The 27,634-nt window shown below is 34.2% G+C and overlaps 2 protein-coding genes across 6 annotated transcripts; one reads left to right on the top strand and one right to left on the bottom strand.

Moving 5' to 3' along the window:
- Positions 1 to 9,517: 9,517 nt before the first annotated feature.
- LOC136275339 (uncharacterized) lies at positions 9,518 to 11,050 on the bottom strand. The gene has a single exon (XM_066084173.1). It carries the CDS (start codon positions 11,048 to 11,050, stop codon positions 9,518 to 9,520), a length of 1,533 nt encoding a protein of 510 aa, XP_065940245.1.
- A 2,411-nt stretch (positions 11,051 to 13,461) lies between these two features.
- LOC105328197 (uncharacterized) lies at positions 13,462 to 27,064 on the top strand. 5 transcript variants are annotated; one of them, XM_034457820.2, is made up of 12 exons: positions 13,462 to 13,577; positions 16,737 to 16,919; positions 17,081 to 17,143; positions 17,224 to 17,369; positions 17,700 to 17,774; positions 20,750 to 20,836; positions 21,027 to 21,137; positions 24,783 to 24,917; positions 25,070 to 25,219; positions 25,344 to 25,416; positions 25,506 to 25,630; positions 26,630 to 27,064. In XM_034457820.2, exons 2-12 carry the CDS (start codon positions 16,778 to 16,780, stop codon positions 26,951 to 26,953), a joined length of 1,431 nt encoding a protein of 476 aa, XP_034313711.2. In that variant the 5' UTR covers positions 13,462 to 13,577; positions 16,737 to 16,777; the 3' UTR covers positions 26,954 to 27,064. The 5 variants fall into 5 exon arrangements, with proteins under 5 accessions (XP_034313711.2, XP_065941825.1, XP_065941826.1 ...); XM_034457817.2 differs by lacking the exon at positions 13,462 to 13,577 and adding an exon at positions 15,787 to 15,846; XM_066085752.1 differs by lacking the exon at positions 13,462 to 13,577 and adding an exon at positions 15,794 to 15,846 and having other exon boundaries at positions 16,819 to 16,919.
- The last annotated feature ends 570 nt before the right edge of the window (positions 27,065 to 27,634 follow it).

The raw sequence follows: 27,634 nt of genomic DNA, 5'->3' as shown, positions 1-27,634 counted from the left end.
AGAATGCCTACAGTCTCTCCAAAAACGGCATTTTACAAGCTCTTGATCTCCTCTTTAAATTTATATCAAATAGAATATAGGTACCGGGATTACTTTTCCCGTGATTAAAAATAGAATATCAAAATATTTGTTACACGTCCTGTATAATAATAAGATTGTTATAAAACAATGCAAGTATTCTAATATTTAGGTCTTTCCACCTTTCAGGTGAAAGACCTCTTGATTTCTTTATGTTTTAGGTCTTTCCACCTTTCAGGTGAAAGACCTTTTGTTAGGTCTTTCTACCTTTCAGGTGAAAGACCTTTTGTTTTCTTTATGTTTTTTATTAGGTCTTTCCACCTTTCAGGTGAAAGACCTTTTGTTTTCTTTATGTTTTTTATTCTTATTTTTTTTTTCTATTTTCCAAGGGACAGCTTTTTCATTATAAGACATATTGAAACAATTTTTCCTTCATGTAATTGATCATTTAAAGTTATGATACCAAATGACCCTGTCCCTGAAAACCCCCAGAACTTACAAAGTTATTGCCCTTGTTTACGAAAAGCTTGTTATCGCTACTCCTCTGAAACCAATAGAGATAGAAACTTGGAACTTTTACCAATGTCTTCAGTACACTTAGAGGGTTCTTCAATCTATCATACCGAAAGGATATGAGGCCCCCTTCTAGTAGTTATTGCCCCTGAAAGTATTTACATTTCTATAAAATCACTTCCAACTTTTTTATTATTTGTCACAGAGACTTCGGACCACTTGGGATGGAAGCGTCTACCTTGGCCGATCAAAATGACATTAAGGTCAAAGGTCAAGGTCATTTGGAAATCCGTTGATTAGTGAGTTTTTAGATCTCTTTTGTCTAGTGTGGTAGAGAAAAACTTTTTTCATGGATGAAATAGGACATCTTAAGACATTTTAGAATATAGCCCCTTGGCTTTTTCTTTTAAATAATAACAGAGTTATTGCCCCTATTGTACAAAATGTTTGTTATCGCTACTCCTCATTAATCGTAAGAGATAGAGGCTTGAAACTTTTACCAATGTCTTTAGTACACTTAGAGGGTTCTTCAATCTATTCATACCGAAAGGATCTGAGGCCCCCTTTTAGTAGTTATTGCCCCTGAAAGTATTTACATTTCTATTAAATCACATCTAACTTTTTTATTACTTATCATAGAGACTTCGGACCACTTGGGATGGAAGCGTTTACCTTGGCCGAACAAAATGACATAAAGGTCAAGGTCATTTGGAAATCTCAAAATGAATGAGTTTTTAGATCTCTTTTGTTTAGGGTGGTAGAGAAAAACTTTTTCATGGATGTAGTAGGACATCATAAGACACATCTAAATATAACCCATTGACCCTTACCATGTAACAATTATAGAGTTATTGCCCCTATTGTACAAAATGCTTGTTATCACTACTCCTCATTAACCGTTAGAGATAGAGACTTGAAACGTTTACTAATGTATTCAGTTCACTTAGACACTCCTTCAATTCATTCATACCGAAAGGGTCCAAAGTCCATTTCTAGCAGTTATTGCCCCTCAAAGTTTTGAACATTTGATAAAAACACAAAAAAAATTTTGAATCAATAATCATAGATACATTGGACCACTTGGTATTGAAGCGTCTACCTTGTGAGATCAAAATGACATAAAAGTGAAAGGTCAAGCAATAAAAAATTGCAAACTTAATCGTTTGACACTTTCTTATGAAGTAACGCAGAAAAAATACTTTATTCTATTAAAGCAATCTTATTTCAAACATAAAAAACAATGAGGTGGAAAGACCTCTAATTGTTCGAGAACAATTAGTCTACTAGTTCTTATTATTTTTCTTTTCTATTTTCCAAGGGACACCTTTTTTATTATAAGACATATTGAAACAATTTTTTCTTCATGTAATTGACCATTTAAAGTTATAATACCAAATGACCCTGATCCTGATAACCCCTAGAACTTACAAAGTTATAGCCCTTGTTTACGAAAAGCTTGTTATCGCTACTCCTCTGAAACCATAAGAGATAGAAACTTGGAACTTTTACCAATGTCTTCAGTACAATTAGAGGGTTCTTCAATCTATTTATACCGAAAGGATCTGAGCCCCCCTTTTAGTATTTATTGCCCCTGAAAGTATTTACATTTCTATAAAATCACTTTTAACTTTTTTATTACTTATCATAGAGACTTCGGACCACTTGGGATGGAAGCGTCTACCTTGGCCGAACAAAATGACATGAATGTCAAAGGTCAAGGTCATTTGGAAATCTCTTAATTAATGAGTTTTAGTATCTCTTTTGTTTAGGATGGTAGAGAAAAACTTTTTCATGGATTTAGTAGGACATCTTAAGACATTTCAAAATATCACCCTTTGACCCTTACCATGTAACAATTATAGAGTTATTGCCCCTATTGTACAAAATGCTTGTTATCGCTACCCCTCATTAACCGTTAGAGATAGAGACTTGAAACTTTTACTAATGTATTCAGTATATTGAGACGCTTCTTCAGTCTACTCATACCGACAGGGTCCAAAGTCCCTTTCTAGCAGTTATTGCCCCTGAAAGTTTCGAACATTCAATAAAAACACAAATAACTTTTGAATCCATCGGACCATTTGGTATTGAAGCGTCTACCTTGTCAGATCAAAATGACATAAAGGTCAAAGGTCAAGGTCAAGCAGTAATAAATTGCAAACATAATCGTTTGACACTTTTTTTTATGAAGTAACGCAGAAAAAATACTTTATTCTATTGAAGCAATCTTATTTCAAACATAAAAAACAATGAGGTGGAAAGACCTCTAATTGTTCGAGAACAATTAGTATACTAGTTTTCTTTATGTTTTTTATTATTCTTATAATTTTTCTTTTCTATTTTCCTTGGGACAGCTTTTTTATTTCAAGAAATATTGAAACAATTTATTCTTAATGTTATTGGTCATGAAAAGTTATGGTACCAAATGACCCTTTGCTTGAAAACTCCCAGAGCTTACAAAGTTATTGCCCTTGTTTACGAAAAGCTTGTTATCGCTACTCCTCTGAAACCATAAGAGATAGAGACTTGGAACTTTTACCAATGTCTTCAGTACACTTAGAGGGTTCTTCAGTCTATGCATTTCGAAAGGATCTGAGGCCCCATTCTAGTAGTTATTGCCCCTGAAAGTATTTATATTTCTATAAAATCACTTCCAACTTTTTTATTATTTGTCATAGAGACTTCGGACCACTTGGGATAGAAGCGTGCATCTTGGCCAAACAAAATGACATAAAGGTCAAAGGTCAAGGTCATCTGAAAATCTGTTAATTAATGAGTTTTTAGATCTCTTTTGTTTAGTGTAGTAAAGAAAAACTTTTTCATGGATGTACAGTACAGGCAACGCGGATCCCGTATTGGCCCGCGTTACCGTCACGGTATTTTTATCGGTCCCGCGATACACCATCGCGGTTTTTGATCGCGGTATGGATTGCGACCGTGATAACACCGCGACGGTGTGATTTACCGTTATTCCTGCTGCTGCTTGTTGTTGTTACTTTACCTGTACTGTACAATGCGGGTCGCGTAAATCCACGTAAAATATGCGACTTCAGATGTAAGCATAACATTGTAAATAAATTGTGGTCCATATTATTATAAAATTAATAAATTATATATATGAAATAGAATTTCATGAAATCGGAAACTATATTCGAATTACAACATAACATGATTATTACGCTGTTAAATTTTGTGATGTGTAAATAAGAACACATATCTTTGTATTTGACGTGCTTATTTCAGTTATTATTTCTATAAGTTGATAATCCTGTTTTTATAACAATCTTAAAATTAAATATTTTCATTAGATGAACTCGTATCACTGCAGAGCAATTTCATCTTCTCATTTTATAAGTTGACACGCATAGCGCCGTAAACTGTCAATACATTTGTATGTTTTAAATTGAGAAATGAACAAATGCCGGGAATCGACTAACAAATCTTTTTTTTTTTCCATTCAATAAAAAATTATCATTCATATATAAAGTTGGTGCTGCGTTAAAGCACATGGATCATAACGTGTTTTCAGTATGCGTTTCCTGTGTAGACATATAAAGTTTAAGTCACGATCATTTTCTGTGTATACATGTAGTGATTAACAAACTCATGGTAGAAAACGACATGCCCTTGGGGGTTTTCACACCTATTCACGACAAAAGAAAAAGTCTATATCGCGTATGACTTCGTCTTATCGCAAAACACCTTACAGGAGAGAGAGAGAGAGAGAGAGAGAGAGAGAGAGAGAGAGAGAGAGGCGTTTAGGCGTAATTTAACGTACACTTATGTGAAATATACTAATATCCAATACTAAATATTCATAAAATTAGTATTCATAAAGGAATCTGGTACACTGTGATTGAATCCATCATGCAATTTCAGATTTGAGTCCATGTGCTGCACCTGTCAATCAAATCAGCCCGCTAGCTCTACCACGTGTTTCCTCAATGATAAAGTTTCGTTCTATTAGTTCTATTTTTAATAAAGAAAATAAGAAGTATGTTTAACAGTTAAGTTTTTTTTACAATTTTCGTGATGCATGATATATTGTGTTTGGAAAGTTTAAATCGTTGTGTTTTTTCTCTATCTCTCGTTTTATTAGTTTATACTGGAGGTTTTTTGCGGGAAGGAACATCTTCAACACGTTAAGCGGTTAAAGAACGAAGTAAAATGAATCAATTATTTGATATAACTATTAGTAAAATTGTTTGATATGCATGTAGAATTCTTCTTTGTCCATGCAATCGTTACACAGATTATCTACCTGCCTCATTCCTGTGTATTCTGTGCGTTCAAGCATAGAGTGATTTCCTGTCAGTGCGACGGTTTCACACCTTTGTGTAAAACAATTGGGACTAAAGTCAAATAAAGTTAACTTCGAGAGTCATAAAGCGGTGAGGGGGGGGGGGGGGGGGTTTAAGGTTACGATAACAGGAAACGGGTTTACATGCATATTTGTAGTAGCTTTCAATAAGATTACTTGCACATGCACACATAAAATGATATCAATACATTTTCTGAAATGTTTAATTTAAATGTTTTTATCGGCATGAAATATCAACAGCAAAACTTTCAAAACATGTTCTTAATTTCTTTGAAATGTGTAAGAACGTTTAACAACATTTCCTTCTCAAAAAAAAATCTAGTTATTCTGTTGAGAGAGAGAGAGGGGGGGCTCGGTCGCGAGCGAACGGTAACCTCCGTCACGGCGGGTAGCTGGTACACCACCACGACACCATGACATGGGATACCCACAATATCTTTTAAGATTACGTAATTTTATGCAACTCTTGGTATCTCTAAGGCTCCTTACTCTCTATTTGTTATAATTCAGTTCAGAGAGATACACGTTAATTTGATTTTTCGCATTACAATGGGGCGTATTCGAAGGTGGCAAAGAAGTTGATAAGAAAGGACAGGCTGGTAGACACTCGGTATCTTCCATCTCTCGCAGCTTGGCCCTCATGTCCTGCTCACATCCAGCATGAAAGACCACAGCTCGATCGACTTCCTCAGGCCGGCCCCACTGAACATCATACTCATTTCCACACTGAATATTCAAGTCAAACTGAGTCTTGAAGAACACACGGCTTTGCACTTGAAGATTGTCGTCGCAAACGTAACGCACTATAAAGTGGGAATCCTCGTGCAATGACAAACGACGAGCCATACTTAAAGTAACACAACACAAAATCACTAAAACGTGAATTCACAAAAAATGTTCTTTACACGTAGAAGACCTTGTAAGAAATGAACGGAGCGTGCTAAAATTACCGTGTTGGTAATTTTATAGGAAGCCCTAATTTTTAATCACTTGCTCATCATTAGTTGACACGCATGGACTTCAACAACAAACAATACAAATGTAGGCGGACCAATTAATTGTTAAGAAAACACAACCGCCCTGCGTACAAATATATATTTTCATTTCATGATAATTTTTAATTTAACGACCTTTTTAAAATATGATAATGGATTCGAAAATATTTTATTTGCAATTCCTGCACAAGTATTAAATTAAATACTTTTATAATTTATTAAATGGCTATTAAATAAAAAAAAAAACAATTGTAAAAAAGACTCCAAGTATTTCGATTATAATCTCTGTCAAAATCTGGTTAAATATCGTCATTAAATATAAAGAAACATGCAGTTTATTTGTCATTCGGGGAGATAACTCCCGCTTGTATACGATACTTTTCCATCGATAATTTTACCGTGGCGGGGACAGGTAGATGATGAGTTTACCGTGATGGGAACGCGGTATACCTGTCTCACCTGGCCGATCACCTCGATGTGTTTATACCGTGACGGGGCGCGGGAAACACGGGATCCGCGTTGCCTGTACTGTAATAGGTTATCTTAAGACATTTTAAAATATATACCCTTGGCTCCTTCTTTTAAATAGTTACAGAGTTATTGCCCCTTTTGTACGAAAAGCTTGTTATCGCTACCCCTCTGAAACCATAAGAGATAGAAACTCGGAACTTTTACCAATGTCTTTAGTACACTTAGAGGGTTCTTCAGTCTATTCATACCGAAAGGATCTGAGCCCCCCTTCTAGTATTTATTGCCCCTGAAAGTATTTACATTTCTATAAAATCACTTTCAACTTTTGTATTACTTATCATAGAGACTTCGGACCACTTGGGATGGAAACGTCTACCTTGGCCGAACAAAATGATATAAAGGTCAAAGGTCAAGGTCACTTGGAAATCTCTTAATTAATGAATTTTTGTATCTCTTTTGTTTAGGATTGTAGTATCCTTAAGCACTGGATTACTATAGATTAATATCGATTGTCAATGACCCATCACATGGAACACACTATGCATTTCAGACTCTTTTAATCAAGGGCAATAATCCAAAGATACATTACATACAGAGTTATTGTTCTTACATATAATCATTACATTCCTCCTTTTCTTAAATTTAAACATAATTCAAATTTATTTGAAATTTAAACTGAAATGAGTTTTAACTTTAAAGTCCAAAATCAAGATAAAATTCACTGAAATGAGTTGCGTCAAAATTTTTTTAACAGTCCATAAAATTTTCACTTTATGTCAAAACAAAGTCTTTGTCTCAATCTTCTGGTCATCGTCCATGTCAGTGATCTTCAGGTCGTCCCCATCATCTGGTAGTTTACTTTGTGGAAGATCTAGGTCAGTCACATCGTCTGCATCATCAAGTGGAACGCTACCGTCAATCTCCAGATTTTTCACTTGCTTTACGTTCCTGCGATATGTACCTCCATGTGGTGCCTTCAGCAAAACTTCATTTCCTGTACGTCCAACGACCTCGTATGGTTTTGTCTCAAAGGCAGGTGAAAGTTTGTTTTCTTTTGGCTGCTGAACCAACACTTGGTCTCCAACTTGTACTTGGCTGTATTTTGCATTTCTACTCTTGTCTGCATATTCTTTCTCTTTCTTCTTTTTTATCCAGTCTTTAACTCGGATATCTCCCTCATCTCTCTCTGAAAAACTGGGAATCTTGGTCTTCACTGGATATCGGAAAATGAGTTTGTTTGGTGCAACTCCAGTTACTGTATGTGGTGTGTTTCTATAAGCTGATAGAAATTTTGGTAACTCCTTTCTCCAATCCTTTCCCTCAACATGAGCTGTCCTGATAGCCTTGAGTAAGGTCTTGTTCTGTCGCTCGACTTCTCCATTAGCTTGTGGCCAATAAGGTGTGGATGTTTCATGGTTGATGCCGTATTCCTCTAAAAACTTTTCAAATTCTGCTGAACGAAATTGGGCTCCATTGTCACTCCTCAAGGTGTCAGGAATACCATATCGTGCAAAAATCTCCTCCAAACATTCAATGATCTTGGTTGATCCTGTGTTCTTCAAAATAAAAGTTTCAAAGAAACGGCTGTAATAGTCCACATACACCAATACTGATTCTCCTGTTGGAAACGGTCCCATTAGATCAATTGCTGTAGCTTGCCATGGATAATCTGGAAGCACTTTACGGCGTAACAGCTCAGGTGACGATGGACCTCCTACTACTTGACATGCGTAACATTTCTTGCAAACACGTTCAGCATCACTGTCAATCTTTGGCCACCATACTTTCTCTCTCAGTCGTTGTTTGGTTTTAGTGATTCCTTGGTGTCCCTCATGAGCAGCGCTTAAAACTCTCTCCCTCAAACTGGTTGGAATCACAATACGTGTACCTCTGAGGATCACCTTTCCTATGCTGCACAGTTCAGTTTTAACGGATACGTAGCTTTCCTCACAATCTGTCCAATTTCCAGTTAGTAAGGCTTCCTTCACTCGGTGTAACTCAAGATCTCCAGCGGACTCTTTCTCCACCTCCTGAATCGTCAAGGTTCTTGGTACGGCTTGCAGAGCCACGAATCTCACAAAATCCTCTGATATTTCACTTGGTGAGGGTGTATCAGATTTATATATACACAGTCGAGAAAGTACATCAGCAACATTTTTGTGTCCGGGAATATACTTTACTGTGAACTGAAAGGGTTGGAGTCTCAATACCCATCGCTGAATGCGTGCACACGGGTTTGATTTCTTGCTGTAAATGAACTGTAAAGGCTTATGATCTGTCAGCAAATCAAACTCGATGCCATACAAATACATGTAAAAGCGTTCACACGCCCACACCAGTGCTAGGGCTTCTTTCTCGGTCTGCGAGTATCTTCTTTCAACATCTGTAAAACTTTTGCTTGCAAAGCAAATAATACAGGGCTCTCCCTGTTGTATCTGTACTAACACTGCACCAAGTCCCACAGGACTGGCATCCGCTATCACTTGAGTTCTCGCTTTTGGATCAAAATATCCTAAAGTCTCAGCTTTCGATAAACTTGTCTTCAGCTTTCGGAATGCTTTGTCTTGTTCAGGACCCCAAGTAAATGGTTGGTTTTTCCTCGTCAAAAGTCTCAACGGTTCTGACAGTGATGCTAGGTTTGGAATGAACTTTCCACATTATGTAACCAATCCCAGGAAACTTCTGACTTCTGATGCGTTTGTTGGTGGTCTAGCTTCTACTATAGCTTTCACCTTCTCTCGGGTCGGGTCGATTCCTTTGTCTGATAAGACGTGTCCCATGAACTCTAGTTTTCGGAGACGAAGTTGACATTTTTCCTTATTAAATGTTAATCCCTTGCTGCCTAATTTCTCAATCACAGCTAGCAATCTGCGGTCGTGCTCTTCCATTGTTTTGGCATGTACAATAATGTCGTCCGACATATTTCTCACTCCATCACATCCATGAAGTGCCTGCTGAATGGTGTGCTGATAAATCTCAGGTGCAGACGTGACACCAAAACTAAGTCTCTTGTAGCGAAACAGTCCAATATGAGTAACAAAAGTGGTAATGTCACGAGATTCATCAGCTAGCTCCAATTGATGAAAACCCCACTTAAGGTCTAACTTGCTGAAAATACAACTCCCATTTAGCTCATGCAGGATCTCATCAATGGTAGGTATTGGATGTCTCTCTCTAATAATGGCCTCATTAGCTTGCCTCATGTCCACGCACAGACGAATATCTCCAGACTGCCTCGGTGTGACAACAATAGGGCTGACCCTAATGATGGTCCCTCAACTGGCTCAATGATATCCATGTCCTGTAACTCCTTGAGTTTTGCCTCAACCTTCTCCCTCATAGCGAACGGAATCCTCCTGACTTGCTGTGCTACAGGGGTAACATTCTCATCTATATGTAACATCAACTTAAAGTTCTTTAACTTTCCCACACCATTAAAGTACTTTTCATATTTGGTAAATATACTGGCTTCTGACAGGAAATTTGCATGTGCCACCTTCAGAATTCCGAGCTCTGTTGCTGTTTTATGTCCTAACAGGGCCTGTCCTTTACCTTGAATCACAATGAACTCTGCTTTCACTGAAGAATTTCCCACTGAAATGTCTGCCATAAAGCTTCCTAGGGTGTCCAGTGGTTTTGAACTTCCATACGGATAAAGTTTTTTACTAGATCGCTGTGACGTACATCTTACTCTTTTCTTCTTTAACTCCTCCCATAAGGAGTGATCCAGTACGTTACAACTAGCACCAGAGTCGACAATCATCACAATATCTTCTACTCCACCAATATTTGTGGTAACGGTTGGGTGATACGGTCCATTGACTGTAAGTGTTTCAAGTGTTTCTTGTGGGTTATCCATAGACAATGTAAATGCATAAGCTTCATCAGAATCCTCCTGATCTGTTGTGTCCACCAGTCTAACTCGTGGCTTCGGTTTGCTGCGTCCGGAATATTTGTGACTATAATTGTGAGTCTTTGGTGTGAACGATTTACAGCACTTAGCAAAGTGATCGGGCTTGTTGCATTTAAGACATTTTTGACCGATGGCTGGACATGCTGGATCTGACTTAATGTGTCCTCTTTGACCACACCTATAACAAGTTATACTTGAGTTCGGTTTGTGTTTTCGTACACTTACTTTATTCACAAAAGCTTCTGAATTCCTTCCTCCTTCAATTCCGGTAGCTTGTTGTTGACTTTGTTCAAAAGCCCTTGCTGTAGTTAACGTTTGCTCGAGTGTCAAATCACCCCCTCTTTCCAGTAATTTCCTACGTAAGTGAGATGATTTGCATTTTTCGATGACTTGATCCCTAATATGTTCGTCTGCATTGTCAAAATTACAATGTTGCGCTTTCTGTTTCAATCGAGTCACAAACTGATCCACACTCTCTGTCGGTTCTTGTGTCATCAAACGAAATCCATGCCTTTCGAATGGTGTGTTTACTCTAGGCCGGAAGTAGTTGTCAAGTTGTTCCATAGCTATGTCGTACACCGTCTCATCTCCATCAGGTTCGCGAGCCGCGGGAAATGTGAAATATATATCTTGCATCTTCATACCTCCGTAATGCAATAATAATGCTCTCTTCTGTGCCGCATTTTCTATCCCTTTACCGACAACAAATAACTCAAAAGCTCTGTGCCATTTTTGCCATCTGACCCCTACCGTAGTCGGTTCTCCATCACAATCAAATGTAGGAATTCCCCCTAAATCAGTCGTAATTAACTGCGCCATTCTAAATCATAGAGTCCATTCACCATCCTCGTCGCCAATGTAGTATCCTTAAGCACTGGATTACTATAGATTAATATCGATTGTCAATGACCCATCACATGGAACACACTATGCATTTCAGACTCTTTTAATCAAGGGCAATAATCCAAAGATACATTACATACAGAGTTATTGTTCTTACATATAATCATTACATTGATGGTAGAAAAAAACTTTTTCATGGATGTAGTAAGACATCTTAAGACATTTCAAAACATAACCCTTTGACCCTTACCATGTAACAATTATAGAGTTATTGCCCCTATTGTAAAATTGCTTGTTATCGCTACTCCTCATTAACCGTTAGAGATAGAGACTTGAAACTTTTACTAATCTATTCGGTAAACTTAGACGCTTCTTTAATCTATTCATACCGACAGGGTCCAAAGTCCCTTTCTAGCAGTTATTGTCCCTGAAAGTTTCGAACATTCAATAAAAAACACAAATAACTTTTGAATCAATAATCATAGATACATCGGACCGCTTGGTATTAGATAGTCTACCTTGTGAGATCAAAATGGCATAAAGGTCAAAGGTCAAGATCAACAATAAAAAATTGCAAACTTAATCGTTTGGCACTTTTTTATGAAGTAACGCAGAAAAATTACTTTATTCTATTGAAGCAATCTTATTTAGAACATAAAAAACAATGAGGTGGAAAGACCTCTAATTGTTCGAGAACAATTAGTCTACTAGTTTATTCTTCTTCTTTTTTTCTATTTAGCTCGGGGTGACTTTTTTATTATTAGAGTTATCCAAACAATTTAAACTTTATGTAATTGCTCATTAAAAGTTATGGTACCAATTGACCCTGTGTCAAAGAACTCCCAGAACTTACAGAGTAATTGCCCTTTGAGAAGAAAATGCTTGTTATCGCTACTCCTCTGAAACCATAAGAGATAGAGATTTGGAACTTTTACCAATGTCTTCATTACAGTTAGAGGTTTCTTCAATCTATTCATACCAAAAAGATCTGAGGCCCCCTTGTAGTAGTTATTGCCCCTGAAAGTATTTCAATTTTCATAAAATCACTTCCAACTTCTTTATTATTTATCATAGAGACTTCGGACCACTTGGGATGGAAGCGTCTACCTTGGCCGAACAAAATGACATAAAGGTCAAAGGTCAAGGACATTTGAGAAGCTGTTAATTAATAAGTTTTTATATTTCTTTTGTTAAGGGTGGTAGAGAAAAACTTTTTGATGGATTTAGTAGGACATCTTAAGACAATTTAAAATATAGCCCCTTGGCTCATACTTTTGAATAATTACAGAGTTATAGCCCCTATTGTACGAAATGCTTGTTATCGCTACTCCTCTGAAACCATAAGAGATAGAGACTTGGAACTTTTACCAATGTATTCAGTACACTTGGAGGGTTCTTCAATCTATTCATACCGAAAGGATCTAAGGCCCCCTTCTAGTAGTTATTGCCCCTGAAAGTTTTTAAATTTCTATGAAATCATTTCCAACTTTTTTATTATTAGTTGTACAGACTTTGGACCACTTGGAATAGAAGCATCTACCTTGGGCGAACAAAATGACATAAAGGTCAAAGGTCAACGTCATTTGGAAGTCCGTTAATTAATGAATTTTCATATCATTTGAATTACAGAATTATAGCAAGGGTTTCAATAGCTTGTTGGATTGCGCAATAAGGTATTCAATTGGGTCAGCCAGGTATCACATCAAGTCCTGTGGTTACTCAAGTGGAACTTGCCATTCATTTTGTTCAAAGACAGCTAGCCTCTAGAGCACTCCCTTCTATTGTTAGTTAAATCTATTTCTATAGTATTGCCTTGATAATAATAAAAAATCTCTTTAAAAACCATTTATCAATTAATAGCTTCGTGGTTTTCCCATTTTATAGTACAACATGTATCATAGGTATAATAATTTTTTGTATACCTTATTGAGCAATCTAGCAATTCATGTAAAAAATTAGGTGGAAAGACCTCTAATTGTTCGAGAACAATTAGCCTACTAGTTTTAGTTTGCTAGTGTTATGTTAAATACTAGTCAGAAAGATATACTTCATTATTTTATTTTTATTCTTAAGTTTGGTATCAGTCTCAGATAAATGTCATTGTTTGCGAGAAATTATCGCTGAGATTTATCATACACTTTCAAACATTAGTTTAAAGTATTTTATGAAATCAACCATTCATCTGTTGATCAATCTACAGGGTTTTGGTTTTTACCTACCGACCCAACATCAAGGCCTTAGATCATGACACAAGTACTATGCTTTATTTTACAATACAGGAAGATAATGTTTCTTGTTAGCTTTAAACTTGACTCACTGGTTGAATAGTTTCTTTAACAAACATCTTTCTGTCGAGATTCAATAGAATATCATTACGTCGGAAAAGAATATTTGTTAACTTTAGTTCTAAAAGAGAAAGAGAAGTAGGAAAAGACATTCCGACTGAATCTGTTTTACTTTGGCTATTATTGGTTGGTCTCGAGAAAGTCATTTCAATAATAATGTAAGTAATTATGTCATAAAATATTTCTAAAGATATTCAAATTAATAAATATTATCAGAATAGTAACTAACGTAATCAGAAAGTGTCAGATCACTTCACGTCCATTTGCCTGGGAGGGATTGTCAGGTCAAACGAGACGCTTCTCGATTTTGATCTGATGATCCACGCCTGGCAAGTGGCAACAAAATGCAGCGTTATCCGACTCCTTGTATCAAGTTTCTTTTATGATAATTTAATAATTTAATTAAATCCTCGTTATACAATCGAGGCAGTTTTTATTCAGGGTTGTTTTTCCGCGTATCGGAAAGGCAAGTCGTTATTGCAATCCGGTAATTATTTGACATGAGCTTTTACATGTAATGGTATACCAACACCACTTTAAGAATATAGCGTCTCTTCATAACAAACTTTACTGACAACAATGGTTTATAGCTGACTTGTCAATATGTTTGTAGAAAACAACAATAACCTTTTCGAAGACATATTAGATATCAAGATGTGTAGATAAAGGTCAACTTTGACTAGCGAGATTCTGACTTTCATTACTAAGCTCATCAAAATACTTCCTGGAATCAAATATACCAATGATAAGTAAGGAAATGAAAGTTTATAAATTGTATCTCTAACTACGCATGCATATTCAATAATCGTTTTATTGAGTTTAAATCAAATACTAATTATTATATTTACTGTACGTACTTTACAGAAGTGTCTTTTATTATCTCCTTTAAAGTTTGATTTGAGGAACAAGAATATCTTCTTACAACGTACTTTTTAATGTGAGAAAATTATTATTCGTACATGTACACTACATATTTCAGTCTATCCTACGAAGTACAAGGGTATTATCCGGTTTATGAATGGAAGTTTTTATCTTCTCGGCCTTTGGCATGTTCGTCGACTTCAGAGAGCCTGCGGATTATAAAATAATAACGGTTTGCAGGCATCGTACACTATTATTAAAAAAAATGCTTGTACTTCTATTTTATAACAATAATACGATACCAACGCAGCTGCAACACTTCATTTTCACAATGTCGAATACGCATTATCCACAAGGTGATGTGAACAGCTAGGACATCTGACATTGTGAAGTAACGGAAAAGTATCTACAAGCATGGTTTTAAAATGGTACAAACAAATATATTCGGAAACTAGTATACGAATTATTTTAACATAAAATAGATTCACATTGCCATGTTTTACCGCAAAAATTTAGTTATTCTGTACGTTTTAAAAATTACCAAAAATGAGCAAGTTTCATTTATGAGACATTTATCATTTAATTTTACCGCCATTGGTATATAAGAAATGTGAAATATGAAAAAATGGCAAGAAACGATTAAGTAAAAAAAAAAAATGATGAAAAACTCTCTTGTTCTTTATATGCTTCTGTTTCAATTTTATTAAAACTAATTTATTTTTTGCTGTCAAATAATTTGATATGCACGCATGATCAGCATTCACAACCACAAGAAGACTGCAAGCCCTCGATGATTCTCACCTGTAAAACTTAAGCTGCACCCTGACCTGAAACTAAACACCCGGTAAAATTCAGTTTTTGGGAGTTGATTTTTAATCAACTCTCCTATGCAGTCACTCGGACAAACCGAAAGTGAAACAGTGTTTGGACCTCAGCACAAATCATTGCTCCTGACAAGACTTAGTTCTTGAAAATAATTGATGAATTCGATGTGATGTATGCTAAAGCATTGTTTTTCAAGGAAACTTATTTACAAATACCTTAAAAATAGTCAGATTTTAAATGGTACGAACAATTTAAATATTTTTTGTAGTCGTATGTATTCCTACGCCAGAGTTCAATATAGTCTCGTTCAACTCGACGCTCGGCTGTCTCCGTAAACCCTTGTCGGAGATTTACGGTGTCAGTCGAGCGCTTGGTTTAACGAGACTAGAGTTCAATATAAAATAATTGCTTGGATCCATACAATTTGCGAGAAATATTTCTACCACTGATACATAGTTTGATTGAATTAATTTTATCTTTAAATATTATTTAACATGATTCATATGGAGGTTTCTCGACATTCTAGTCGAAAAAGTTCAAAAAAATCATATTATAAAAATATGCGTAATTCAAATTAGAAACTACGTTTACATGTACTTGTCATGCAAAATAACATATCATTGATTTTAAAATAAATAAACATCGACAAAATCAACTCCGGTCAGTTCTTCAGTACTTTAATTCAAAATGAAAGTAGAAGATGTATTACTGTACAGTTGTGAAAAGTAATAATCCGCAGTGGTAAGTTTTCAAATTATCATGCATACTTTGTGCTGATATTGTCTAGAATGAGAATCAATAAACCGATCGTTGGATAAATTTGTAGCATTTATGTTCAGGATAAGGGTTAGGGTTACATAAAATGTAAACAGGAATTTTATTTTTAGTTTTAAATACTAGTTTAGTCCGACCCAAATAACATATGGAAATACGATATTTGCAACACCGTTACCCACAATTTTCCTGCGTATGTGTTAATGAGAGTTATTTGGTTTTTTATTTTTTTTTAAATATTGTTTGATATATATCATATACACGTGGTTCCTGTTCCCGATATGTTATTGGAAAATGTATTGTTCAAGTACAACAGCTTGCTCTACGACAAAATTATTGCCTAGCTTGTTAATTCTATAATGATTGAATTATAAGCAATTTACAATCTTGTATTTTATGAAATTGTCTATCTTCTTAAATAATGAATATAATTTGTCTTCAACATTAATGGAATTAATTTACATTGAAAATTCAAAGCCTTAAATTTTGGGGTTTTGTAGATAATGAAAAATCATCAATTAGAAAACATTATAATTATCATAGCTCCGTTTGCAATTTTTTTATCAAGTTCATAATATACAAATCCTAAATCTAAATAATGAATTACTTACAAGATAAAGTTTCTTCATATCATTGACTTGAATCTAACGTAAACACCTACTTTGGAATATTTATGGTATCAGATGTTTGAATATTTAAATGTAGTATAATGCGAATTAAGGCGTATTCAAGTGTAAGGTATCTTAATTATCAGAAAGGGAATGATTGATTTGATATAAGGAAATGTATTTTAGGTTCAATTTCTTGTTCAATTAACTTTCTCCGCCATTTCAAATATCATATTAATTATTCTGCAGAAAAACCAAATACGCCCCAATGAAACAATAAATGCCATTTAATGTTTCGTGGTGGTAGCAAGCAGGATGTTTGCTGTTTTAGGTTGAAAATGGGTGGCTTTTTGCATCTTTGGACTAGGTGTGGAAGAACATTGCTTCCTGTGTATGTTTATCTACTGGTCGGTTCTAGAATTTATTGTAAAGGTATGTTAACTGCGATGACTGTTAAATTAATAAATATATTCTTCTTCACATCGTACAATTGTTAAGGAATTTAATGGGTTTTTTTTTCTAAATCTCTGTAATGCAATAAAAGTTTGTTGGAATAAAGATTTATCTGACAGTGTCGTTTTATTTAAAAACAGGTGATGGGTGTCTATCATTTCCAGTTCCGATGAATATTTACTTTAACGAATCTTCAGCCTCAGGTAACTTTACTATTAAAGGCCATTAATTACATACACTGTTACGTTGATATTTTGCTTAACTTATTTTTCTGTTGATATAGGGTCCGTAATTTTTGTATCGAGTGAGACCAACTCACAGACAAAAGAGTGGTTTGTGACAAGCATTGAACCACGAGTTGCTCTGACGTTTGTGAAACAGACTTATCAATTGGTACTGTTGTCAGAAGTAGATTTGGATGTGCCAAACGTAAGATATCATTTTGAAACTCAAATATACTAATTAATAAATCGAACACTTTATTTTAGATTTAGTTTTTTAAATATGAATTTAACGAATTTATCATTTTTGCAAATTACAGCGATAATGATAATTTCATATCACATGCAAATATATTAACTTATTTATCTATATCAATAAGAAGCAATAAAATCTAATAGCAGTCAATATACTCTCAAAATCAATACCCTATATTAATTATTCTTTTTTATATTTTGAGATATAAAATTGAACCATAAAATTTTTTCCCTCATCTTGTGAATTTTTTACACATTATGTCTACAAATTTTAATTTTGTAGCCGAGCGACACCTGCTTTCCACCACAGCTACAATTCATGCAGAGAATAACTTGTTTTCGACATTTTCTTGATCCGGTCAGTAAACACACACTATCACACGGAGATAATAACTACAACCTATTTTAGCCTGTTTTATTCTTTTCATAGGTTTTGCTATGACCGTGTGCGGCTTTGCATATAGTCTTATTTTGTAATAGTTTTGATAACGAATACTTGATCTTTTAAAATAATTTTCAAAGTTTGCTGAATAACTTTCAACCCAACCACTACCGCAGTCAACATCCATAAAAACTTTTAGTTTAGCCTTAATTTGTCAAATCTGAAAAGGTTTATTCAGGATATGTTTTCAATATTCTCCAATTTATCAAAAGTTATGCTAAGGTAACGCTATTATTGTCACTTTTGATGAGAAAATGCTCTTGATGAAAGACTTTACCATAGGCATTCTGTCTGACATATACAATACACATGCTGACTGACGGTTTTTCATAATTCTTATTCAACCATATTTAATCACCTAATTGTCTACGGACTTTACCGGGTTTTCCCCGATTACGACAAAGAGCACACGGCGGGTGTGACCCGTCAGCAGAGGATGCTCACTCCCTTATCCTACCTCTGTCTTTCTGGAGGTCCGTGTTGCTCTGCTTTGCTTTGTATGTCGTTTTATGGATTTTTGAGATGGTTGACAGTTTGTTATTGTCATTTTTCATTCAATAGAAGAGGCGTTTGTTTGTTTTGTTCTTGATTTTTTCATCTTAGTTTTTTGAGGTGGAGACTCACACGCCAGTACTTACAGTATTTAGGTTTGCATTTGGCAACTGTATTTTTCACTCCCCAAAAGTTCTTTCTATCACCAAGCCATTGACCTGTAGATTTACCAAATTCACAATTTTATCTTTTGATTAGGGATGAAGTACACCACTCAACGATTAATAATGTAACTTGGAGAGTCTACTAAAATCAACCAAACAAATTCTGATCTTATGAATTCAAATTTTTCAATACAAATGACACTCAAATCTACGGAAGCTTATTGAGGCCAGCTAAGCAGAAAAAAATAATTTCTTTTGCGTTTAAACGCAATAACTATTGCGTTTAATCGCAATCTTTTGCGTTAAATCGCAATAAGTTTTGTGATTAAACGCAAAAGATTGCGATTAAACGCAATAGCTATTGCGTTTTAACGCAAAGAACATTGCGTTTTAACGCAAAGGTTTGCGTTTAAACGCAAAGTTTTGCGTTTAAACGCAAAAGTATTGCGATTTAACGCAAAAGATTGCGATTAAACGCAATAGTTATTGCGTTTAAACGCAAAAGAAATTATTTTTTATTGTAATTGTTATATCACTGATTTGAATTAGTGATATCACCTATTGAAAAAGTGATAGCATTTATAAGAATTGGTATTATTACCTATCAATCACTTCTTTATCTTGTGATGTGAACAAGGGATATCACATATTTAAAAAAACATGCTACATGTATCACTCTTTGAGTGTGAATAGATGCAATCACCTATTCAAATAGATGATTTTACTTTTTGAAAAGGTTATATAACCTATTCAATTTGGTAATATCTTGGAGACAATAAATTTTCATAGTATAGCCATCAATGCAACTGTTTGTTCAAGTTCCATTTGTTTTATTTGTCACACGAATCGACATGCCTGTATTTATAAGGCCCCTTGGCATAATGCTCTTTGCGATGGAGTCTTTTCCGTTTTTTCAATCCAACTGTTTCTCACAGTCTAGATACAAAGTATCCGGCAAGCAAACATCACTGGTGCATCCATCAATAGCCATTTTGCATTTCATCTCTAAGGAAGAATTTGGAAACAAATATAAGCAAAGACTTATTTTTCTCTTGTATTTATTTATAGCGCGATCCTTCTTTTCAGGATACGTTTGCTTAGAAGTGCCTGATGCTTTCAAGTTATGACAACTTACTATTTCATTATAAGTGAAAACCAGAAATTGAGTCTTTGTGATGTGTCAAGTGGTGTCATCAAATCACGAACTTGGTGCATATACTAAGTTTATATATAAGCAAAGGAATTAATTGCGATTTAACGCAAAAATCATTGCGTTAAATCGCAAAATCATTGCATTTAATCGCAAAATTATTGCGTTTAATCGCAAAAACTATTGCGTTTAATCGCAAAAACTATTGCGTTTAATCGCAAAAACGTTTGCATTTATTCGCAAAAAAATGCGTTTAAACGCAATAATAGCTTTGCGTTTAAACGCAATATTTATTTTGCGTTTAAACGCAATACTTTTGCGATTAAACGCAATACATTGCGTTTAAACGCAAAACAATGCGTTTAAACGCAATCCACTTTGCGTTTAATCGCATAACTTTTTGCGTTTTATCGCAATCTTTTGCGTTTAAACGCAAAATACATTGCGAATAAACGCAAAAGATTGCATTAAAACGCAATAACTATTGCGATTTAACGCAATATAAATTAATTTATTTACTGAACTGGCCTCAATGAGCTTCCGTACAAATTAGACTTGGGCTGTATTTATTTTTTTAAACATATAGGTAAATTTAACATGAGTAACAGTTCTTATCGCCCACACACAGAAAAATCCTGCTGAATGAAATTTCCAATCATTTAATATTTGTTAGTTTGATAAGATATTGACGCTTCTGATCGGTCGAAAAAATTCTTTGAAACCTGCATCAATAAATTTTTTGCCGGGTCTACTTTTCTCAACTGATCTGATTTAACATTGTTTATAGAACGGGGATTTTCAGAACAAAGATTGTCAAAAAATGTAAATTTGTGTCTGTTTTATTATCAGCAAACACAATACAACTTTATAAATATAAAAAATTAAAACCTATAGTAACTAACCCGTTTAAAAAAAAATTATTCATTCTTTTTTTAATTGTACAATCCAGCGTTGTAAGTCCATGATTTAGAAAATGTATCTGAGTTCAATATCTAGTTATGCAATCTTAATTGTAAATATATAAATACATAAATATGTCTCTAAATAATGAATTTGTCTTTACATTTTACCTGCAATGGGTCTAGATTATCCATTGGGTAACATTTCATGTGCGACAAGTCAACGACAACCCACCTGAAGCCGAAAAACTTCCTGACATCCAGATATCTGAGGTCAGTTTTCCCGCCAGAACTCCTACCTATGTTTATTAAAATATATATAATATTTGAAATAATAATGTGATGTAATAATCATTCAATTTACTCTGTGAGTAATAGTTAGATATACATGATAAAATCAATGGACAAGCTATTCTGTTGACAATGTACGGAATGTTATGACATTTGACATCTTTCTCTGTAGGGAAATGTGTCTGTGCCATTGTTTCTACATCGGCTATTTGATTACTTTAAAGACCGGGATTGTCCAAAAGAACGTTTATTCCTCAGCATATCAAAATACTCAAGCGTGGAGGTACACGTATAAGTATTGACTTGTATCAAAATGTTTCTGTTTATACAAGTGTTCTTGAAATTGGTTCCACTTTTCAAACGTGGACCAATCGAGAGGAAATAGCAGATTATAAGAATAAATAGAATATATATATATATAGAATATAAACTCTACAAGACCTTAATATCGAACATCTGAAAGATAATCCTCCAATGTGCTCATGTTCTTCTTCACTCTACAACTATAGTCCTGTCGGACACGACATTACTGGTGATGTTAATTAAGTTAAGGATGACATTTACTCAGAATGAAAAAAAAATTCCACTGATGATAATAAAAAAACATCTATTGTATACAATAGTTATACTTTTATTGTAGTGTTATTTATCACTTTCAAAAAAGCAGTTCAGTGACCTACTTTTTGAGTTGATGGCCATTGAATATTTTTAAAAAATAAAGAAAAATTCCATGAATTTTTAAACTTCGATTGCACAATCAGTATGTAGTGGTCCCTGCTGAAAAGGCAAGTAACACCATTGTCTTTGTTTGTAAGGCATAATATATTAATTGCATTTTCAAAGAACTAGGTTTTGATTCTACACATGGTAATCCTCCTTACACCCATAGCAGCCTTTCCAAGCAGGAAATATTTCAAAATTATAAATCTGTAATGGATATCTTTAATATCTCCGATACACAAAATGAATTTGATTTAACTAATTTGTACTAGATTCCAAAGCTTCACAAAAGTCCTTACAAACAGAGATATATAGCAGGTTCCAGTCAATGTTCTATTAAACCTTACTAAAATTATTACAGTGGTGAAGGAGAAACGTCAAGAGTACTGCACAACGATATACTCCAGAAGTGGTGTAAATCAGATATGGATATTAAAAAACTTTAAAGAATTATTAAATACTTTGAGATCAAAAAATCTTACCAAGATAAGATAAGATAAGATGTTTTATTTGGTACTTAAAGGCCATTGCCCACTGTACATCTAGGCATCATATTAATATGCAACATAAACATGTTATATACATAATGCATATACATACAAAATTTGTAACAATACTGTATTGTTTTGACATAGATTGTCATAGAGTTAACATTTCTTGTCTTATTGACAGACCTTTTTTGATAAAAATTGCTGTACATTTGATGACATTTTGGTCATTGCTGTTAAAAAGCTGGTCAATACAAATTGGAACCTTTTTTCTTTCTGATGGACAGTGAAATAAAAAATTTCTTCTTAAGTCCGCTAACATTGGACAGTGAAATAGAAAATGTACTTCATTTTCAATTTGTCTTAAATTACAAAGTTGACAAAATCTATCCGCACTATCAATTCCCTCAAATCTACCTTCTTCAATACGTAATTTATGTAAGGAACACCTGAAAGAGGCTAATGCCTGTTTTAAGGGGTAGCTTAGAAAGGTGAGGTAACTCTCACATGTAAGTTGTTTTTTGAACATCACATAGAAAGCACACTTTGGTGAATTGTCTAACTTTGAGTTCCAATCCTGTAGGGCACAGTCTCTCACCCTTTGGTTCAATTCTGACATAAAGACCTTTGGATCTTTAAATCTTACCAAAATCAATAGCATCAAAACGTTTTTCAACGCTTTATGCAACCATTCCTCAAGACAAATTAAAATCTAGGTTTTTTGATATCATCGATAGTTGTTTCTTCCATAAAAATGGAAGTCATAAACATGCTTACCTTGTCATTGGAAATCTAAAAAACTATTTTGTTAAAAATTATTCTAATTGTACACACAAGTCCTCTGAAGTTGACATTAAAAAGATGATTGAGTTTCTGATAGACAACATGTATGCAGTTTTTGGAAATCAAGTCTTCAAACAGTCTGTTGGAATTTTCATAGGTACCAATTGTGCCCCATTGTTAGCGGATCTATTTTTGTATTCTTATGAAGCAGAATTTATTCAAAAACTTGTACGTGAAAAAAATGAAACACTCGCCGTGGTCTTTAACCCAACATTCAGGTATATCGACGACGTATTATCAATTAACTAAATTAACTAAATTAAATTGTTATTTCCATACTTACGTCGACTCAATTTATCCCGGTGAAGTTGAATTAAAAGATACCACAGAGTCTGTGTCATCTGTTTCATATTTGGATATTTTACTGGAAACGGACATTAATGGTAACCTAACAACAAAACTTTATGATAAACGCAATGATTTCAATTTTTCTATAGTCAACTTTCCTTACTTATGTAGCAATATACCTTCATCACTTGCATATGGTGTTTTTGTCTCTCATTTGATTCGATACGTAAGGACATGCTCTTCGTATGAACAGTTTCTAAGGCGAAGGAAGCTACTGACAAACTAGTTGATAAAACAGGACTATCAACCGTCTGCTTTGAAAACCTTGTCAGTAAATACAATCTTCCACTGGGTCGCATGCTGACTGACGTTTTTTATACTAAATGTTAAACCATAATCAATCACCTAATTGTCTACGGACTTTTCCGAGGTTTTTTCCCCGATTACGACAAAGATGTTCCATTTGAAGTATTCATCATCATTATTGTATTTACATGCATATGCATTAACATAAACAAAGGCATTTGCAGTCATTTCAATGAATTAATGTCATAATAAATGAAAAAAGGAAGATATAAACACTGAAAGTGGGGACAATTAATACTTTTATAATTGTAATTGTACTCTTAATTTTAATACGATTCATACATGATTAGATAAATGGTGAACAGACATGCAGGTTGTCTAATAGTCATTTTAAATAACGCCTTCTGAACAATTTTTTTTCGGGGTCTTAACTGTCTCCAATTTACATTTAACCTCAGATATCAATGTTTCAAAAGATGTAAATAAATTTGCGTCAAAGTATAAAATGTTTTAATGCGACTAAAGGATTATTGATTTTGTAACTGACTATCGTCAGTCTGATCGAGTAACCGGTTAACCGGTAAAACATTGTTATCCCTACAAATAACAAAGAAAACAGTACGGTTTAATAGCAAAACAATGCATTGCAAGCCCTGTCTTTCGCTTAGGCTTGTATATTGTAAGATGAATCAATAACTGTGTTGCAAAATATACTATGTAAAAACACTCTACGCATCAAATATTTAAGTTTTTATAGGCAAATTGATAAACTGCATAACGTGGTTTGATATTTCTGTTTAAGTGATTTAATCAGATTATTATTTGAGTATTGTTCTAATCGACGAATGCTAAAATTGTTGACTATTTGTTGATAATCCTTTTAAAATGACCACTCAAGTAATTTTTTCCTATAATTTACTAAAGAGGACTGAATGAAAGTGGCCATTTTAATATTATATAGATCTTTAAAAACTGTTTAATAATATAAAGATTTGTTCCAACTTTAAATAGTAAATATTTCATTTTCAAAACGATACATTATAGTTGAAAAAAGCATTTAAAAAACCTAAAAGGGCTCTCGTGAGTTATTTTTTTAGCTCTCTATCCTCTTAAATGAAAGTTATATCATTTTGAATTTTCTTAACTAAATTATGAACAATCATTATAATTTTTCTTTGTATCAAAACATCTAAAAAATATACAGATATTTTTGCTAAATTCAACAAGGTACATATATAGTAATAAGATTAATTACTTTTGTTACACCGTTATTTTCAATTCAGAAAGATGCAAGTGAATATTTCACTGTAAACAGCACAACTGGATATCTCTATCAGACCAAACAATTTGATTACGAAGAATCAACCATACAGTGTGGAATAGGAAAGGAAGGAGGGTTCCTTAACATAACTGCTGAGGTAATTTACATTTACATATCGCAATTGGCTTTTAAAAGTTTATGTAAATGCAAATTACACATTTATTTAATATTATTTAATTCTATAACATCTTTATTTCATTATTGTCCTCTATTTATTGTTTATCATTATTTCAATTTTATTTTATTAAGGATGGCCTACACAAAACATTCATATCTCTGAGTGTGGCCTTTATCAACATTGATGATGCTCCTCCAGTGTTTGTTAACAGTGATTGTTCCAACGTGTGCTTAAAATGTCCACTGTCTTCTCTCAGTACTTTTGTTCACATTACTCATCAGGTAAATCAGTCAACCGTCCAACTGGAAACCTATTTTCATTAGTTGTCTTCAAATTAATCTTGACGTATGTGTGTATTTCTTTCCCCCAAAACGTACATCTTTGATTTGTTCTCAATGATTTCAGGGTCTTATACCTACAAACCCACCCGCCATTAAAGCAATATATCTTGGGTCAAATGTTGTCTATGATATGGATGGTGAGTATTTATAGTTATATTTAATCTCGTATTTTGTTTGTAATCAGTGTCAATAGCATTGTTAATTACAAGTGAATTGAATCCGACAGTCTATCCTACGAAGTACAGCGACAACATCCGGTTTGAGAATGGAACCTTCGTTCTACCACAGTCATTTGCAAATTTCTCGGGATATGCGGAGGAATCGGACTTTACTGTGACAGTGATAATGCAGGTAAAGTTCTACTGAGAGGTAGGTGTCTTGGTCCTATTCAATCTTTGATAACTCTAAAAAAAAAACGTGAATATCTTCTTGATTGAAATAAAATTCATGTTTAAGATTTTATTAGGTCAGCGGAGCCACTTTGGTAACAATTGTCATTATATAAATAGTGCCTGTTTGGGAGGGTAACAGTTGAAATTGACAACCCGAGAAAACCATTGTCAACCGACGCGAAGTGGAGGTTGACAATGGTTTTCGAGGGGTGTCAATTTCAACTGTTATCCTACCAAACAGGCACTATTTATTTTGTTATACAGAGTGTCTTAATTTTAAAGAAAACTTAACTGCTTTTACATAGGAATAACGTGAATTCTACGGCGAACCGTACGCGCATAATTTTCGCGCATGTAACAATTTTTAATGTTACCCGTTGCTAAGTGCGTTGCTAACGCTGAGGGTAATAGAAAAGATTATGAACTGCGTCTAAACCAATCAAATTTCAGTATTTAACATGAAAGTATAACAATAGTCTATGTCCGTGATGCGTCAGGCGTCGTCCGTGAACTATTTCTTTTATTTCATTAAAACCAAATGCATGATAATGCAATGTTCGTTAAGCCCTGAAAACTAACTACTTTAATTATAAAATCAGGGATTCGGGCACTAAATGGGTTTAATGGCCATATAGTAAATATGTTTTTAATCTTTGAAAATCCTTTTTTTACTTTCACTTGTAAGAGATTAATGAATGTATGATTATGATGTTCATGAATCTCTTTACAAAAATTGTGTTATTCATAGCCTCTGCATCATGAGTTTGGGTCGTTGGGCGGGGCAAATTTGGACGTTAAGTGAAATTGATATTTAATCTTATATACAAATTGTCCTGTTTATTTCAATTTGGGGAGGGGGTGGTTGTTGTAAATTTGTTTTTATAAGTTTCTTGGTCTGGTTTGGGGTTTTAGTGTTTAATTACATCAATTGATTCTTCTTTTTTATGTTTTGTTTCAGGCAACGGGAAGTAATGGACAGACTTCGGATAAATTTCCTTTCTCGATACATGTGAACACTCGTCCGATTTCTTCAACAAGTCAGCAGATTACTGACCAAACATCATCGTGTCCAACAAAATACATAACGGTCATACGTCAGTCAACAAATGACGTCATTATCATTGTACTGGTCGTGGTTGTCGTCCTTCTTCTAACAATTATCATAGTTAACGTTGTTTACAGATATAGATTTCACAAAACGAAATCAGTATCTATTGAACCGGTTTATTCGGAACTGCAAAGAAACAGCATAGAAATCGAACATATATATACAATTGCATAAACTTTAGAAACAAACGTTATGCATGTATTGAAATGTGTACTGAATTTCATTAAACACATTGTAGTGTTTGGAAATCGCTATATACGATGTTTATTATGTTCATCTTACAGTCAATTTTTGTTAATCTAAAATACTTTTTAAGTATTCTACTCATTAAACTTGGTTCTTAAACCTTTTTTTCGTGATTAGTGTATGAAAAAAAATTAAATAGTACTGACCTTATACGGTACCGATCAGACCCGACCCAACATCAGAGTAAACCCCAACTAAACCTCGGGTTTACTCTTGGGGTTTACTTGTGGTTCACTCTGGGTTTGCTTTTTAAAAAGTTTGGGGCCACTTGGGGTTTACTTTGGGTTTACTTGGAAATTGCCTTTGAGATCAACTGTACGCACTGAAGTGTGAAGCAGACCCATCTTATATCTTACATCCTACTGCCTGTAATTCCTGCTCCTTGTATATTCCAAATACATAGCGTCTGCTTGCAGGGGTATACTTCTGACGGGGTACATCACATCTAAAATATGTCAAGATATGTGTGCAGCACAATTAGACGATTAATAATAATAATACACATATCTGTGAAAGAAGTGCAATTGAAATCGATGAAAGGGAAAATGTTTAATATATCTTCATTGACACATTATCATTTTTCACTCAGAAAAATTCACAGGGACGAAA

This window comes from Magallana gigas, chromosome 5 (genome assembly GCF_963853765.1).
Source record: "Magallana gigas chromosome 5, xbMagGiga1.1, whole genome shotgun sequence".
Classification (NCBI taxonomy): Eukaryota; Metazoa; Mollusca; class Bivalvia; order Ostreida; family Ostreidae; genus Magallana; species Magallana gigas.
The sequence above is the reverse complement of the archived record's forward strand: the minus strand, read 5'-3'. Positions and strand labels throughout refer to the sequence as shown.

Excerpts from the sequence above, each read along its gene's own strand:
- LOC136275339 (XM_066084173.1), bottom strand. The coding sequence starts at position 11,050 with ATGGCGCAGTTAATTACGACTGATTTAGGGGGAATTCCTACATTTGAT.
- LOC105328197 (XM_034457820.2), top strand. The coding sequence starts at position 16,778 with ATGTTTCGTGGTGGTAGCAAGCAGGATGTTTGCTGTTTTAGGTTGAAA. Across the intron at positions 17,144-17,223 it reads TAACGAATCTTCAGCCTCAG|GGTCCGTAATTTTTGTATCG; the intron begins GTAACTTTACTA and ends CTGTTGATATAG. Across the intron at positions 20,837-21,026 it reads CTGACATCCAGATATCTGAG|GGAAATGTGTCTGTGCCATT; the intron begins GTCAGTTTTCCC and ends CTTTCTCTGTAG.